The sequence below is a fragment of the Ambystoma mexicanum genome, chromosome 7q, assembly GCF_040938575.1.
Source record: "Ambystoma mexicanum isolate Mex_15411 chromosome 7q, UKY_AmexF1_1, whole genome shotgun sequence".
Taxonomy (NCBI): Eukaryota; Metazoa; Chordata; class Amphibia; order Caudata; family Ambystomatidae; genus Ambystoma; species Ambystoma mexicanum.
The window spans coordinates 473,252,607-473,269,453 of record NC_090941.1 but is presented as its reverse complement, the minus strand read 5'-3'; the positions used below and the strand labels follow the sequence as shown (position 1 = coordinate 473,269,453).

Here is a 16,847-nt window from a genome sequence, read left to right as displayed (position 1 = left end):
GTCTGTGACGTTTTGCGCACAGGCGTTTCCCTGGCAGGGCTTGTAGATCCCACGTGCCTTTACATTGCTCTGTACGTGTTTTTCGTGGGGTGCGGTGCGTGTGTTTTGCAGTCGTTGGGGTTCACACGCTATTACTTCACAGCGGGTGTTGGCTACGCGTTCTTCTACACGCAAGGCAGACGGTGAGTGGTAGCCCCCTGTGATACACGTAGCCCGCTCCCCCAGGCCCGATCGCGTGAAAAACTTCACACGAACCGCCGTGATACACGTAGCCCGCACCCCCAGGCCCGATCGTATGAAAAACTTCACGGGAAACCCCACGCACAATAGCAGTATGGGACATTCATCATTGCTGTATATTGGCGCTTTTGTGATGCACAGGGACGCTACCGCCTGCCTTCGTGTGGCGGACGTGTTTAGGCCTGTGCGTGTCTTTGGCCGTGCGCGGCTTTGCGCCAATCGAATCCATGGATACGTGTGCTTCGCGTGCGTGTGGGCGTTCCGTCTGCTTCCCAGCAGTACATCCCAGTTACGCCCTTATTTTCGCGCGTTGTTCCTCATTCCGCAAGTTACGCCCTGTGTTCCGCCCCCTTTTTGGTGTGTGCGCAAGGTTGTGCGTTTTCAATGTGCGCGTCGCGCACACCGTTCGGGATGTTTCAGTGACGTGTGTGCCATGCACGGGTTTGGTGCACATCCCGAGGAAAACACGTGCAGGGACTTCCATGAATCGTACGTGTGCGCGTGCGCCTGTTTTTTCGCGCTTGCGCATAGATTTTCTGCGCACGTTTGTTCCATGAATCGGCCCCTGAGTGTTTGAACCCAATTCTGCCTTCTTTAATGAGTGATCTTTATAGTGAATATTACGCCTTTGAAGGTAAGGGTAAATGCGCACACTTTAGCCATATGGATTTGCACTTGTCATTGTATTTCGTTTTCAAAAGTTAATGGTTTTTGGAAAACAGAATCCAGAAATGTAATTTCATTTGAGGAAATGCAAATATAGAGCTGAACATCAGGCTTTCCAACAGATTTTGGATGGAATTTTTTGGATTTCACTCGAATTTCAAGCTGTAGTTTTGCGAAAATCTTCTTCTTTAAGAGGTGAGAATATGTAAGATTTGCACTAGTGCTACACACTGAACAAATGCACTGAATACATGTTTTGCTTCCTCTGTAATATTGAACCAGGGCTCGCCCCAATCTTTAATTCCCTGAAGTATTTTGTCCTGTGGCAAAAATGAAACCTTCTGATGTTTGTACTATGTTTGCTGCATGACATAAAACAAACACATTATACATCAAACAAAGTTCCATTTTTTACAATGGAAATGTCGAGTAACATTTTGTTTGTTCTTATTCAATGTACAGAAAATAATGTACTGGCTTATATTTGTTGTGTTTGTTTTATTTGTAAGACTGTACTCATCCTGTATATTCTGAGGTATCTTGCCGCCCTGATGAAGGCTTGGCATGTTTAGAAAAATATTAGGCCTAGAGCAGAAACTCGAGTAGGCGATCAATGAAAAAGAACCAGCAAATAATCTTTTCAGCCTTAAAGATGCAGTTGAGAGCTGCAGCAATGGCTTAAATAGTAATATGGGCAAACCTCTTAATAATGTTGCCAGACTGGAACATTAACAGTCACCTTTGTTAATGATATTTGAATTAATGTTGTTTTGCACACAATTGGATAATTTTGCACACTTTAGCGGATTTGCACACAATTGTTCATTGTGAACTGTAACATATATGTGATTTTAGAGTGCAGTAGGTTGTGAACATGAGCGAGTATGTGTGATTTGGTATGACTGATTTTGTGAGTATACATGAAATAATAGTCAATTTTATTGACCGTTGCACGACAAATGTTGTCACATAGTAAATCAATTGATCGTTTTGTACATATTGCATTATATCAATAAAATATAACAATATTTCTAATTAAATCACCTTGTGTGACGTCAACATTTTAACAAATCTTGTTGTTGACATTGAAATATGGTTTGGGAAATTGTTATTTGTGCATTGGATTCGAACCTGTGTTAAGCTTTTACTACGCTGAGCTCTGTGACTGGCCAACTCATGACTTCCTTTTTTGGTGAAGAAATGTGTATGTGTGAATCAGATATTCTGTCTTGGAGTGTTTGAACCCAATTCTGCCTTCTTTAATGAGTCATCTTTATAGTGAATATTAAGCTTTATGAAGTTAAGGGGAAATGCTCGCTAATTAGCCATATGGATTTGCACTTGTGTTTCTTTTTAAAAAGTTAATAGTTTTTTTAAAACAGAATTCTGAAATGTAATTTTATTTGGTGAAATGTAAATATGGAACTGAACTTCAGGCTTTCCAACAGATTTTGGACTAATTTTTTGGATTTCACTCGAATTTCGAGCTGTAATTTTGCGAAACACTTCTTCTTTCAGAGGTGAGAATATGTAACATTTGCACCAGTGCTACACAGTGACCAAACACACTGAATGCCTGTTTGGCTTCCTCTGTAATATTGAACGGGCAACCAGTCTCACCTCAATCTTTAATTCCCTGAAGTATTTTTTCCTGGGGCAACTGAAGCCTTTTGATTTTCGTACTATGTTTGCTGCATGACGTAAAAACAAACATTATAAAAAGTCCCGTTTTTTACAATGGAAATGTCGGGTAACATTTTTTTTGTTCCTTATTGAATGTACAGGAAATAACGATAAGTCTGTTTGTTTGCTTGGCTTTCTTCCTTTGGCTTGACATTTTATGTCACAGATTCCTAGCTAAATTTGGAGCAATTCCTATTTTCTCTACTCCACATCCGGCTTGCAGAGAAAAACAGTCAAACCCGTTTCACTTCATTTATCTTCATGTAATCAAACCCTGTCTGCTCCCTTCTGTGTTATACAAACCGCAAGCATAATATTTGGAGTGATTTGGCGAGGCCAAGTTAAATAATACATATTCTTTTTTGTGTTCTGTGCATACGGTTTATACAATAAACTTTACACAATCACATATAATTTCAAAATACCACAACACATTAACTTAAAACAATAAAACATAATATATATTCTGCAATCTGCCTTGGTTTCAACTCATGTTTTTGTAAACCTTTGAAAATCTCTGAAATTGTCCTGCAATGTTTGCCATGCTTCCCAAGTCACACAGAATATAAACACTAGGTAAAGTTTCAGAATGTTTTGTGAAAACCTTGGCATCGGATTAGGGTCTATTCATGGCAGGGATTAAATATTTTCTCTGGATGTGGAGTGGGATTACAGGAAGTACAGTACCTGTCAGCAATGTTTATACATATTGCTTTTTTATTGAGCAGGTCGGCCATATCATCCACATATCTCAATAATATTTTGGTCCCCATGTATCTACAAAAAATGTCATAACACAGCCATTTGAGCCAATGTTTATCAATTCACCCCTTTGTGCTCCTTGCCATTCAATGGGTGTGGAAACACCCACACTTTCATGTGTTGGCACTGGCCACAAGCACACCTTGGGGAAGAGGAGAGTGTGACATGGGCTTGTCATTTGAAGCATATAGGCGTTTAGGCTCCGTTTGCTCTTGTAGCAATGATGGCTCTGGGGTTGAAAGCCTACCTGGTTAACCCATGATAGATTAGGGGCCACAGTTCAAAACTGGTCTGAGGATTGTCAGTCTGGCAAAAGGCTCATCAACTTGGTGACCGCTTAAATGAACTATTTCCCAGAATTTCGATCCACCCCACTGTTATTATTTTTAATGCGTTCAGTAAATCTTACATTTTACACATGTGGCATTTATTCACGATTCATTAAAATATTTGGGTCATGATTCATCCCCTTCATTTTAATGTAATGTGATTATGTGGGTAGGAAATAATCATCACAAATAAGCACCGGTGAGTGTCTGCAGTAGTATTGTTACTTGGCCAATGTTTATGCTTTTTAATTACTCCTGCCTGTTTTTCCAATACATAATGAATGCATGGGGTATATTGGTGTGCACTACACACAACACAAGCAGAAAGAATCTACAGTACACTTCTTGATGAACCCCCAATCCACCACCTTTGTCAAAAGTGGTGTTCAGCTCAAGTTCCCCTCCCTTAGCTCACCTCCCCTACCAAGTCTTTCACAGCTGACAGGGTGCAACGGACTACAGTTTTGGGCTCAAGAAACGTATAGTACTTGACGCCATTTATCTTTTATAAAGCGCTCTACAAAGCTTACCCCTGTCATATGTGGATATGTATGTGTGTCTGTTCGAAATGTTCAGCATACTTCCCAACATGCTACAAATCTGAAATGTGGCATGTGGGTAGATTCCATGGTGTAGACAATGTAAAAAGTATCAAATATACATTTTTCTAATTTAATTTGTGTTTTTAAGCAGTTTGCCATGCTTACCTCTGCCATATGGCTCTTTGTGCTGCAGTTCTGCCGTAGTTCTACGTAAACTTCAGCAGTTCATTGTTCCTAAACTTTCCACACTATCAGCATTCTATTTGACATTAGCGGCACTCAATTCTGAAGTCATGCGGGTGACAGGAAACGGCGCATATCTCTATTATAGTGTCCGCAATTACGTTGTCCGTCACATCGTGGCAAATCTCTCATGATAATTACAGGAACTTCCTTTCCCACGGGAGTTGATGAATGTATGACATCGCAACAGTACGAAGCTTACATGCTTCAGCTGTACACGTACTGGTACTGCACTTCAAGCTTACATGCTTCAGCACCACATGTACAGCACTTATGTTGAGGTTGCTGCTGCCTCGTCTGTAGAACAGGACACCAATAATGTTGCTGCGCAATCTCAACGCTCCAACTCAAAGTAGCTGAAATTGATTGAGTTGTGATTCGGGTAACACAAACAACCATGCAACATCATCATCTATACTCGTTCATTGAATGAACTTCAAGCTAGGACTGAAGTGGGAATTACTGTGCAACGCACGGGTACACCTGCTAGCAATGAATACATCTAAAATATTGCTTAGCAATGTCTCTGAGACAGTCAATCACTTGTCATTATATCTAAAATATATTGAGTGTAAGTCAGTACGTACACCTAAAATAACTGCCTAGTCATGCCATCACTGCCAGTCTCAGCCATACTGCCCGATTCCTTTACAGCACTTTCCTTGTATTAGCTGTTTGATGTAAATTGCCAAAATGAACATACATTTTCAAATGCACTGCTTTGTGAAACAAGTATTAGCAAAGGCAACAATTTTGGCTTTTGTGTAGGTATGGAATAAGCATGTTCCAGGTACTGCAATAATCATACTACTTGGCCATCGGGTGGCAACAGCCTGCAAATGGTGTACTTGGTCCTATTATGGCAGTGCCTGTACAAATGCCAAAGTCATTTGATTTGCCAGTGTTTATTTTTAATGATTTACAGCTGCAATTAAGCTACTGTCACTATGATGACTGCTTAGAAATGACATTGGCATCTACTCAAAAGGCTTGAGGTATCTCATAGGTAGCTTTGCTGACTTCTACTACATTATCCTGGCCGGAAATGAGCCAGCAAGCGAAGCTGGACCACCCTTAAGGACCACACTTAAGGAACCTTCCTGTTTGGCCCTGAAAAGAAGACGACTTTGTGGGAGGTACCCCAAATTGGAACCCTAAATCCACAGCACCCTTTAGCACAGAGGACCATCATCTGGCCCCAATGATCTGGAACAAGTGCAAACTCCGCTCCAAAATACATATTGAAGCAAGGGGCTCACGACCAACACTCTCATGCCGACACAGCAGCGTCTGACTCCTATTACATTATCCTGGCCGGAAATGAGCCGACAGGCGAAGTCGGACCACCCTCAAGGACCACACTTAAGGATCCGTCCTGTCTGGGTCTGTCAGCGCATGGAGGGAAGGGAAAGGGCTAGCTACCCTCCATTCAGGCTCTCCTGCACAGACCCTCTCTTCAATCAACCTCCCGCCTTCACACACCATCTAGGTAAGCTTAACTGTATGCGCCCAGTTGTTAAGCTGCTCTGCGTGAGTGCCATCCCCACCCCACGCCCCAGTCAGCCATATCACACTGTGCAATCCCCCGTTCAGACCTTACATGCCCGGAGCAACCTGCACACTATTTCCAGTAACCCCCTCTTCCCCTATATCTTCATTCATACTGCACGCTCCCAGACTGCATGCTAAACCCCCTCCTATGCCAACAGGGAACGCAATGCCCTCTCCACTGCCAGTAGCGCCTGTGACTCCCCTACCAATGCCAACAGGGCATGTGATACCCTTACCTATGCCTGCAGGGCACAGGATGCCCTTACACATGCCAACAGAGCTCATGATGCATTTAACTATGCCAACAGGGCATGGGATGCCCTTTCCCATGCCAACAGGGTACCGGATGCCCTCACTTATGCCAACAGGGCACGGGATGCTCTTACCTATGCCAATAGGGCCCCTGATGCCACTACTGATGCCAACAGGGCACAGGATGCCCCCACCTATGTCATCAGGGCACGCAATGCCATATCCACTTCCAGTAGTGCCTGTGATGTCCCTTCCACGGGCAGCATGGCCCATGATGACCCACTCATTACCAGCAGGGCCCATGATGCTGCCTCCTATGCAAACAGGGCTCATGAAGCCCCCTACAATGCCAGCAGGGTCCATGCTGCCCAAACCTACTGCCTTCCTTCAACCAGACAGCTTCGGATCAGACCCCTGTGCTCATCTTGCTTCAGCTGTATATTCCCTGGCACTTAACCCTGCCCATGCACCACCTGACCCTAAAACCTCTCCGCCCCAAACGCATGACAATGCTTACTCACCGCTGGTGAGGCAGGTATCGTCTACCCCCACCCTACATCTACAGCAAACTACGCCCCTTGGAAACCACAAGCCAAATGCCCACCCCACCTCCATCAATCAAGATTCTAAATCAGACATAACCTGTACTGGCCCGCTCAGACTTAAATGTCTATGCTCCTGTACTTCCCAGCTGCCCTCAAACCAGACACCACCCCCCTCACATATAAGTGGTACTTGTCCAGCACCCATGACATCTCACCAGCAGTCACCCACAGCTCCACCACCCCACCCTGACATACCACTGGCTCTCACCACGCCCACTATGCCCATCTCCCAATCCAATACCATCATGTGCGCCCACATCAACGCACACTCCCTCTGTGTCCACGCCACTGAAATCCTCAATCTCATACTAGATAACAATCTTGATCTGCTTGCAGTCACTGAAACATGGTTGCATGATGCAGCCAGCCCGACACTTTCATTAGCCATCCCACAAGGTTTCTATATCCTTAGGTTAGACAGACCCGCTAATAACAGGAGGCGGAGTCGCTCTCATTACTAAAGCCTATTGCCCATTAGAGCCTCTCCCTTACTACCCATTCAACTCTATGAACTCTTGCTTGCCAAATTGGAGCCCAGTCCCCAAAACAACATCAACATTCTTCTCCTCTACCTTCTCCCCAATAATCTGAAATCACCAAACACGGACATCCCACTTCTCCTTACCCTGCTCATCAAACCCAATACCAAATTCATTCTTCTCTGAGACTTCAACTTAGACTTTAATGATGCCAAAGACCACTGCCTTTATTACCTCCCTTCAAGACATGAGCTTCACTCAATCTGTCACCGCCCCTACCCACTTCAAACTCTCTGGAAGCTAGCTCAGGGGCACCGTACTCGCCTCGGAAGCAAGACGACGCAGAGCAACACAGGTTCGATTCTCGGGTCCGTGCTTAGAAACCCCTGGGTATTAAGCGCGTTATAAATAACCAATTACAATGGGTAAAGGCCGGACCCTTGACTGGATCTTGAATCTCAACACTCTAGTCTGTATCACCTCTGTGGACCCCGTTCCATGGACAGACCATTCCCTGATCCTATTCAAGATCCCACGACTAACTGCAAAGGTGCCGAACGACTCCCCATAATCTCCAGACACACCCGCAAACTCACCAAAGAAAAGTTGGAACCCACCAACTTGTCCGATCTTTCTTCCATTCCTGAATACAACGCCCCTGAAGCCATTATCACCACTTACAATGCTACATTACTACACACACACTTGACCTCCATGCGCCTTTGAAAACCACCTTTCACAAAAAAACCTCAAATAACAAATGGTTGTCTGAAGCGCTACTCACCCTCCATAGACACAAGCGCACCGTTGGACACCTCGGGAGAAAGAACCCTCTGTAGCCAATCAGGAGGGCGTCCTCACCCCCGCCAGGAATTACAAAGAGGCTATATTCACAACAATTCTAGCATATACAATTCTAGAATCATGGAAGCCAGCTCCAACACCAGTAGCTATTCACAAGATCCCCAGTACCTCCCTCCATCTTCACTAAAGACAAAACCTGATGTACAACTATCCAATCAGCATTGGCTGACCATACCCAAAAGCCAAGAGATAATCCTTAAGAAGTCCTTGCTAACCACTAAAGTTCCTGCGCCTCTTAACCAAACTATATCCACCCCATTTACCCCTCTACCTTTCCACTTTACTCGAGTCACCCCTTCCGACATCCAAACCATCATCCAGCACCTCAAACTGCAAAGGTAACAACTGCCCCTCCCAAATCATCAAACTTTGTGTAGCCCCTCTTGGACCCATCATCTCCAAATTCATCAAAACTTCCTTTGCGTCCAGCTCTGTCCCTATATCTATCAAAGAAGCCTGGGTCACACCCTTACTTGAGAAACCATTCCTTGACCCCTCCCTCCCCACCAACTACCGCCACCCATCAATACAGTTCCATACCTTCTTAAAATTCTTGACCGCACAGCCTATACCCAACTCCAAGCCCACCTAGAGCACCATTGCCTTCTCAGCTCTGGTTAATCGGGCTCCAGACCTAGACACAGTACCAAAGCCGCCCTCTGTGGCCTCAAGATCCAGCTTGATGGTATACGAGACTCGGGAAATCTCGCCCTCCTTCTCCTCCTCGAACTCTCGGCAGCTTTTGATCTCGTTGACCATGACATCCTTTGTCAGCCTCTCACTTCCAAATTCAACCTATCCAGAGAAGCCGCCAGCTTGGTCAAATCTTTCCTCAGCAAGCGCACCTCCAGGGTATTCATAAGTCCTGAGGCAGCCAACCCCAACCCTGTGCACTACAGTATCCCTCAAGGCTCTTGCATCTCCCCCACACTCTAAAACATGTACACAGAACCTCTGTTTGACCACCTTGGCAATCTAGACATTCCATACACCAACTTTGCTGATGACACTCAAATCCTTCTGAAAATCTCTGCGAACCACACCCTAGACTCAGTCAACATCAATTGTGTCTAGAGCATCATTCAGACCTGGATGGCCGAAAACCATCTTTATCTCAATGATGACAAAACTGAGCTTCTCATTATGGGATCCCCTCAAACTAGTGGACCATGCCTTCGCATCCTTCTCCATCGACCGCAACCCTACCCCTGTCTTCACCCATGTGAAAACCTTGGGCGTTTACCGTGATGCTGAACTTTCTATGCAAAAGCACGTCAATGCGGTTTATAGTGATTACGTCGAGAAGAAAAAGGGTTGACATGCAAAACCATCTAATACAAACCATTGCATACCAACGCATCGACAACCTATATTTTACATGTAAAAGTGCAATTCCATCGAAACCAGTCCATCGACAATATACATGGACTGGTTTCAATGGAAACACACTTTTACATGTAAAAAGTAGCATTTCCATGCTTTTCTTGTAACTTTAAAACGTTACATGGCGCTGTCCAGTGCTGAATTTTCAGCACTGGCCAGCTCCTTGTAACGTTTTTAATTATTTCTGTATATTGGGGGTTCCCCCACATCCTCCCTGAAATCCCACGCCCACCCCTCAACCATAACCCTAACCCTAACACTAACCCACACCCTAACCCTTACACTAATGTAACCCTTAATCTAACCCTAGCCCCAACCCTAACCCTAATGTAACCCTTAATCTAACCCTAACCCTAACCCCCAACCCTAACCCTAATGTAACCCTTATGCTAACACTAGCCCCAACCCTAACCCTAATGTAACCCTTAACCTAACCCTAGCCCCAACCCTATCCCTAACCCTAATGTAACCCTTAAAATAACCCTACCCCCAACCCTAACCCCCAACCCTAACCCTAATGTAACCCTTATCCTAACCCTAGCCCCAACCCTAACCCTAATGTAACCCTTAATCTAACTCTAGCCCCAACCCTAACCCTAATGTAACCCTTAAGCTAACCCTAGCCCCAACCCTAACCCTAATGTAACCCTTCATCTAAACCTAGCCCCAACCCTAACCAAACCCTAACCCTAATCTAACCCCTAATCATAACATTACATTTCGATGGATCCATCGAATTTTATTCAACGAAATAGCCATTCTATGGAATGGTATTTCAATGGAAAAAATGCAATGGTTTGGTGTTAGATGAATTGTCATTCGATGGAATGACTGGATACCCGTCAATACCCTGGCCTCATCTGCAGCATATTCCACGAAACTGATCAACCTCAGCAGAAAATACATCTGACAATTGCCTTACCCTAGCCAGGGCCATTATTGGACTACTGTGTGGCCCTCCTCTCTGGCACCTCAACCAAAAAACTCTCCAAACTACAACTGATCCAAAACAAAGCCCTCCGTGCTGCCTGGGGTATGAAACGTACGGATCATATTTCTCAAGCAAGGCGGGATGATCAATGGCTACCAGTCAAAGCCTGCGTTGAGTTCAAGATCTTGCCAATCACACACCGCTACATTCACAACGCTGCACCCTCCTTCCTTAACCAGCGCATATCCAAAAAAGCCAGATGCTGCTGTCTTTGCTCCTCATCTTTCCTTATCCTATTTACACCCAGATACAATAGAAAGAGAGCAGGGAGAGTGAGCTTTCCTGTCACTGCACCCACACTGTGGAACGCCCTACCGTCATCCATCCAAGAAGAACCATCATATATTCTCTTCAGGAAACGTCTGAAAACCTGGTTGTTTAATAAATATGATTAATACCCTATTGAGCTATGTCAGTACAAACTCTGTGTACCCTTGCCTATGATACAAATTGTCTTCAATGTTGCCAATGATGTAGTGCCGTGATACTTACGGGTCTGAGCGCTGTAAACAAATTAAATAAATTAATGAAAATAAATAAATAGATATCAAGATTGAGGCTGGGAGGACCAGGAAGTGGGTGGTTTTTGCAAAGAGACTAACATGGCCATGGCCAGTTAATGTATGGGTAAGAATACAAACAGCACACACAGACTGTGTGTGTCCCTCCTTACATTCCATCTCTCCTCATTCTTCACTTCCCTTACCAGTAGTTTTGGTTGATAGGGTGCACTAACAGTGTCACTCAATAACCAAAACAAAAAAGTGGAATTTACCAGGTTCTCTTCCATGAAGCCTTCGGTGTCAATTTCCTGAATAAAACAGACCTTTTCGAATGTGCCCATTCGTGAAAAAAGAATGTCACTCACGTGGCGAGTGTTCGCTTTTTTTAACAAATATATTTCCAGGTTAAATTAACTTGAAAAACATTTTGAAACTATTATATTTTTTGTATTTAAAGTATTAACTTCATGTACCTGATTCACAATTGTGTCCTTTTTTCTTCACTCTGACTATGTCAACACACAGAAATCTGAAGTTGCGTTTCACAGGGAGGACCAAACGCGACATCTAGCACCTATATAATATTAACTTGTCCAACATAATTTCCATACCTCTTGCGCTTTGTTTGGCATTTTTCAGGGGAAGTTCCCTTTCACATCGGTGAATCTTCTTTGCTTGGAATAAAATTAAAATAACATCAATCATAAAAAGAGTGTACTCACAGTTTTGCATTTTAAAGAAGACATTATATTTTAGAAAATAAAATAAAGAGACATTGGTCATCAAGTTCATTTGTCTAAGGAAAGTGTCACATTTTAGTGAATACAACATCTGCGTAAATCAGTGCCTGGTGCCGTTAATATTCCCAGTCTTGTGTAACCAGACATGCCACATTCCTAAAGTTTTTTCCCCACATTGTTTTTGCTCACTGTATCTGTGACAACATTACTACGCTGTGCAGGAGTACAGGGATGAGTAGTGGCTGAACTGCCTACCAATGTTCCCTCAAATTTATTTGGGCTGTGTGCGCCAAAGAATAGTTGTGTGCAGGCTGTTTTTCAATTATGTGCGCAACTGAGTGATACGCTGCCAGACCGGTGGAGTTGGCGGCGGCACCGGCCAGGTGCCCCACCAGTGAGCAAGTGCTTTGTGATCCGATTCCACAGTGTGCAAGCGAGCAATGCAAATTTGTGGCACAACAAGCTCTACTCCCAGGGACATTTGGGTGCACTATTCTCCTCCTAAGACGTTAGCTCATCTCAAATTGTGTCCTTTTAGATCTCTGTGACCAAAAAAGTGATGGGTGGAAGGTTTTGAATTAATCTGTACCACTGGCATTGCTCTGGGCAACCTTCCACACCACCGTTTTTTAGCCCGTCTGCGCCATTGCAAAAGGGGTCCAGCCATATGCAAATCAGTCAGGTACTGCCACCAATGGTAGCAGCCCAGCCCGAACTGCCAGGCCAGGTCCCCTCTGCAAGGAAACACAAGCAACCCCAGACATGTTTCGGCCTTGTTGGGCCTCCTCAGTGAGGTGCAGCTTGGTTCCCCATGGCGCAGCAAGCAAGGGACCCACGTCTGGGCACACCCTCTCTCACATAGTAAGAAAAACTGTGACCACAAAAGTGATGGGTGGAATGTTTTGAATGAATCTGTACCACTATGATTGCTCTGGGCAACCTTCCAAACCACCGTTTTTTAGCCCGTCTGCGCCATTGCAAGATCTTTCGTTTTATGATGGATTGATACAAGAACAGAGGGGTTCTTTTAATGGAACACAGATTGTATGTCAAGACCGGGGCTCCCATTATGCTTCTCTTTCTTTTATTAATTTATAAATAGAAAGCTCAGCAGCAAGTGTTTATGCACCTTAATGAGAGCACAGGTATGCGTGACAGGCAAAAGGTGCATGAAAACACAGAAACTTAGAAAAAACATGAAACTAGAACTGTGTCAATCCAAGAAAAACTACATTTCCCATGGGGCTTCAATAAAGGTTCAGCAAAGGTCACCAACATGTGACCTCAGTCCACCAATGAATAACCAACTGTCCATATAAACAGTCATGTATATGATGTCACTTCCTCTTTCTTGCTGCTCACAGCAAAGATAAGTACATTTTTATCTCATTGTCTATGAATTCCATAATTTCATAATTTTATATTTAAATAATATTTGATTATGTATTTGCATATTCGTGATGCATAATTTGGGACTCTACGTTCCATGTGTAGCCTTTGGTTTTATTTGCTTAGGCAACGTTATTCGTGTCATACGCGCGTAGCGCGTTTCTTTTCTTATTTGTTTTCAGCGATCTTCCACGTCAGCTGCTTGGCTGAGTCTGGAAGATCTCTGCTAACAGACAGGAGCCCTCGCGAGTGGCCCAGCCTATTCTTTTTATTTAATTTTCGTCGTATTCCGACGTACGCGGCCCCCGGCTCGCCTCTTCATTTCTTTCAGAGCCCAGGGAGGCCGCGTACGGAGGACCTTTGGACCGCGGTTACCCCACGTGACCGCTAGAGGGAGCACCTGCTCCCTGAGTCCTTTCCTCTACAGCTGGCGCTCGCTTTGTCATTTCCGTTGCTTTTACAACGGATTTTGAAAGCGAGCGCCAGCTGCAGCATACAAAGCCCTTTCTCCTGCTTTTGAAAGCATTAAAAAAAAATAATAAAAAAAAAAAAACAGGAAAGAAAACGGAAAGGAAGCCTCAAAGGACAACCTCCACAGAGCGAGGATTCGTCTTTCCAAAAGCAAAGCATTGTGCTCCACACCTTTCTTTGCTGATATTAAGTGGGCTGAGAGAAGGCTGTTGCCCACAAGAGACATTCAAATAAAAAAAAAAAAGGTGCAATCAGAATTTATTATGGCAGCTCAATACTTCCCTCAGACAAACCAAGATTGGTCTGATAATGAGGAGGAAGAATATCAGATAGATGAGGTGGCAATGGCAGACAGCCTCAATAAGGTGCTGGGATCTTCAGTGGAGACCAGCATCAAGAAGGCAGTATCTAATAGCGCCGGTGGGTTTGGCAGTAGTGCTAATAACGCCAGCGCTTTTAGCACCGGCGTTACCGCCCAACTCGTGATGAGGCCCTTAGTGTTGTGCAACCGAATCAGAGGTCCAGCAAGAGGCAACGCTCTAACAAGGAAGGGTTTAGTATATTTTTATGTTTACTATTTTATTCAACATGAACAATAAATATAAAGATGAAGGAACTTGGGGGGAGGGTGGATTGACTCTGGGACTGGTTGGTATAGTAGCCGCCAAGGTAGCACATTACAAAATAAATTGTTTCACAATCAATTAAGAAAATAAATTAAACTATTATATAAATAATACAGAAAACAAACATTTATCATCAGATAGGAAAACAGGACAGAGAGCAGCACCACATCAGTTTTGCCATACATTGTAAGCTGAAGAGATGTTAATACAAGAAAAAATACTAATCTAGATTCTACACATTTTCATTTAAATGAAGGGATATGTGAATGCCATACATACCAATTTATGTTCGTTAAAGTTGGAGTGTCAAAAACATTTCAACAGCATAAACAGGTTTCCATTGAAAGCTTCTTTCTAATATGCTTTTATTTTTAAAAGTCAAAGTTCTCTCTGATGAGCAAAGCATCAATAATCTCTAAAAGCCACAAAGTGAGAGGTCCGGCCAAACAAAGTGTCAGCAATAGCATGATGAGAAGTTGAAGGTGTCAGTGGTTATCTTATGACACTTCAATGGTGCTACCACTCGCCAATGGCGGTGCACTGCCCGCCATGGCACTACTGAAACTTGAGTCTTTTAAGCTGTCAGACTCCCCCTGATTCACATGCTTCTCTCGCCTGTCTTTACTGCTCTTCCCCTGCTGATAAACAAGATTTACTTCATTATGTAATAGATACACCTTTGTTCGCATGAGCATGTCAGGGTGACTTTCTTCCAGTCGACTGAACCCTCGCTCACACTGTGCGCTTGAGGCTTGAAATGTGGTGCATATGTCCATGAGCTCTGCCACTACATTGTACTCCATGGCATGTTGAAGTGTGAAATTCACCATATCTTGAAAACATTTTAAAGAACCACACTTGTTCCTCTCTGCTACCACATACTTTAAGGCATTATACTGCATAAAGATTGAATCCACCGCAAGCATGGTAGTGTCTGATTCTAAACAGTCGAGCTCCTTACAATCTAAAACGTCTGTATTTTTCACCAAGATGCTTAACATTTTCTATTCCAAAGTCAAAAATGCATTGTTGAGTGGCTAGTGAATCAAAATCAAAACTAGCCCTGTCTTTCAGTTAGTTTTCTGGAAACCATTTCTCCATATGCTCACACACCAAGCCAATAAACCTCAGAATAGATGCAGTATTGAAGTCCTTCTCGTTGTCAGAGTATGTTGAGATCAGATCTCTAACGTTGCTGCTCCAGAACACTTCCTGACCAAGGTACTGTCCCCTGATCTGGTTAATCTTGCCGCATGCAAACTGCATGGCTTCAATTGGGAGTAACTTGGACAAATCTGCTAGATCGCGAACAATATCATTTAACACTGCCAAAGAAATGTGATAAGTGAGGTCAGACAGTTTCTTGAGACAGTATTTCGCTATGGGATCATGTTCCTCCCTCATTTCCTGATCAAAGTATTTTAGCAACACCTCATAATTGCGGATTAATGCATTCACTGCAAAATGTCTTGATAACCACCTCACTTCATTAGGGATGTAACGGTATTACGGTATACCGTTAAAGATACCGTGAACCACTTAATTGAACAATAATAACCGTCATATTGTTTATACCGGTATACCGTTCATACCGTTAAGTGTGCTTTTCAATCCGATTTGGAAAGGCTGCAGTAAGCAAGTGCTGAGCAGTCTTGGTCTTGCACCGTTGGATGTGCCGTCTGCCAAGTAGTTTCAGTTGGAGCAGTTTTTAATGCCATTCCATAAACCACACGTGCCTGACACAAAATCATAATGTTAGCAATAGGAAGAATAAATACAGTGTCAAGAAGGAAAAGGGTTTACTTTGGGTTGGCGGCTTTGGGGTTTATATATTTATAATGGATAATGTTTTCTAAACATATGACAATGGGGGATTTCCCTGATTCTATCATTGAATTTAAATATAATAAGTCACACTGCAAAATGTACTCATCTCTGAGGGTATTCCCTGCTGCCATACCAAACTGTAACATGTCCATGATTACTGAACACCTTTTGGCCCGCAAGTAAACTAAAGGCTGTAACGTAAAAAGAGAGTGCGTGTGTGTGTGTGTGTGTATGCGCACAAGCGTATACTACCATCAGGCTCCAATGATCTGTGGCATGCAGGTTATCAAGATGGCAACATGTTCATCTTCACCAGTAGCCAGTGGGGGAGCTAAAAGCCTAAAAGACCACTTAAGAAAAGCTATTCAGTTTGGTTTGCCAGTCGCAGCAGGGCTGCCCCCCCTCCTCCTCTCCACATGTGTGTTTGTGCTTGGTGGAAGCAAGGGGTGGCATTTCAGTGGAAAGTATGTTGAAAAGCCCAATTCTGACCCTGGGTGCCTGGTTTTGTTTGTGATGATAAATCCGACAATTTATTACCTTTTAGAAAATATTTGTTAAGATTAGTTAACTCCACCTGCTATATCGCGATAACCATGATATACCGTCATTTGGCAATAAGGTTATTGTACCATCATAAAACTAATACCGTGACACCCCTACACTTCATTGAGGGGTCGAAATGACAAAGCATCACATTCAAT

General features: G+C 43.6%; 1 protein-coding gene across 2 annotated transcripts in view; it reads right to left on the bottom strand.

Annotated features, from left to right (window-relative positions):
• Nucleotides 1-16,847, bottom strand: part of LOC138528518 (THO complex subunit 1-like) — a 198,421-nt gene that overhangs the window by 111,653 nt on the left and 69,921 nt on the right. The window contains exon 2 of one of the 2 annotated variants that reach the window (XM_069640249.1): nucleotides 11,705-11,767. In XM_069640249.1, the coding sequence (XP_069496350.1) occupies nucleotides 11,705-11,725 (21 nt within the window). In that variant the 5' untranslated portion in view covers nucleotides 11,726-11,767. The remainder of the gene's footprint in view (nucleotides 1-11,704; nucleotides 11,768-16,847) is intronic. The other variant, XM_069640250.1, reaches the window with a different exon arrangement.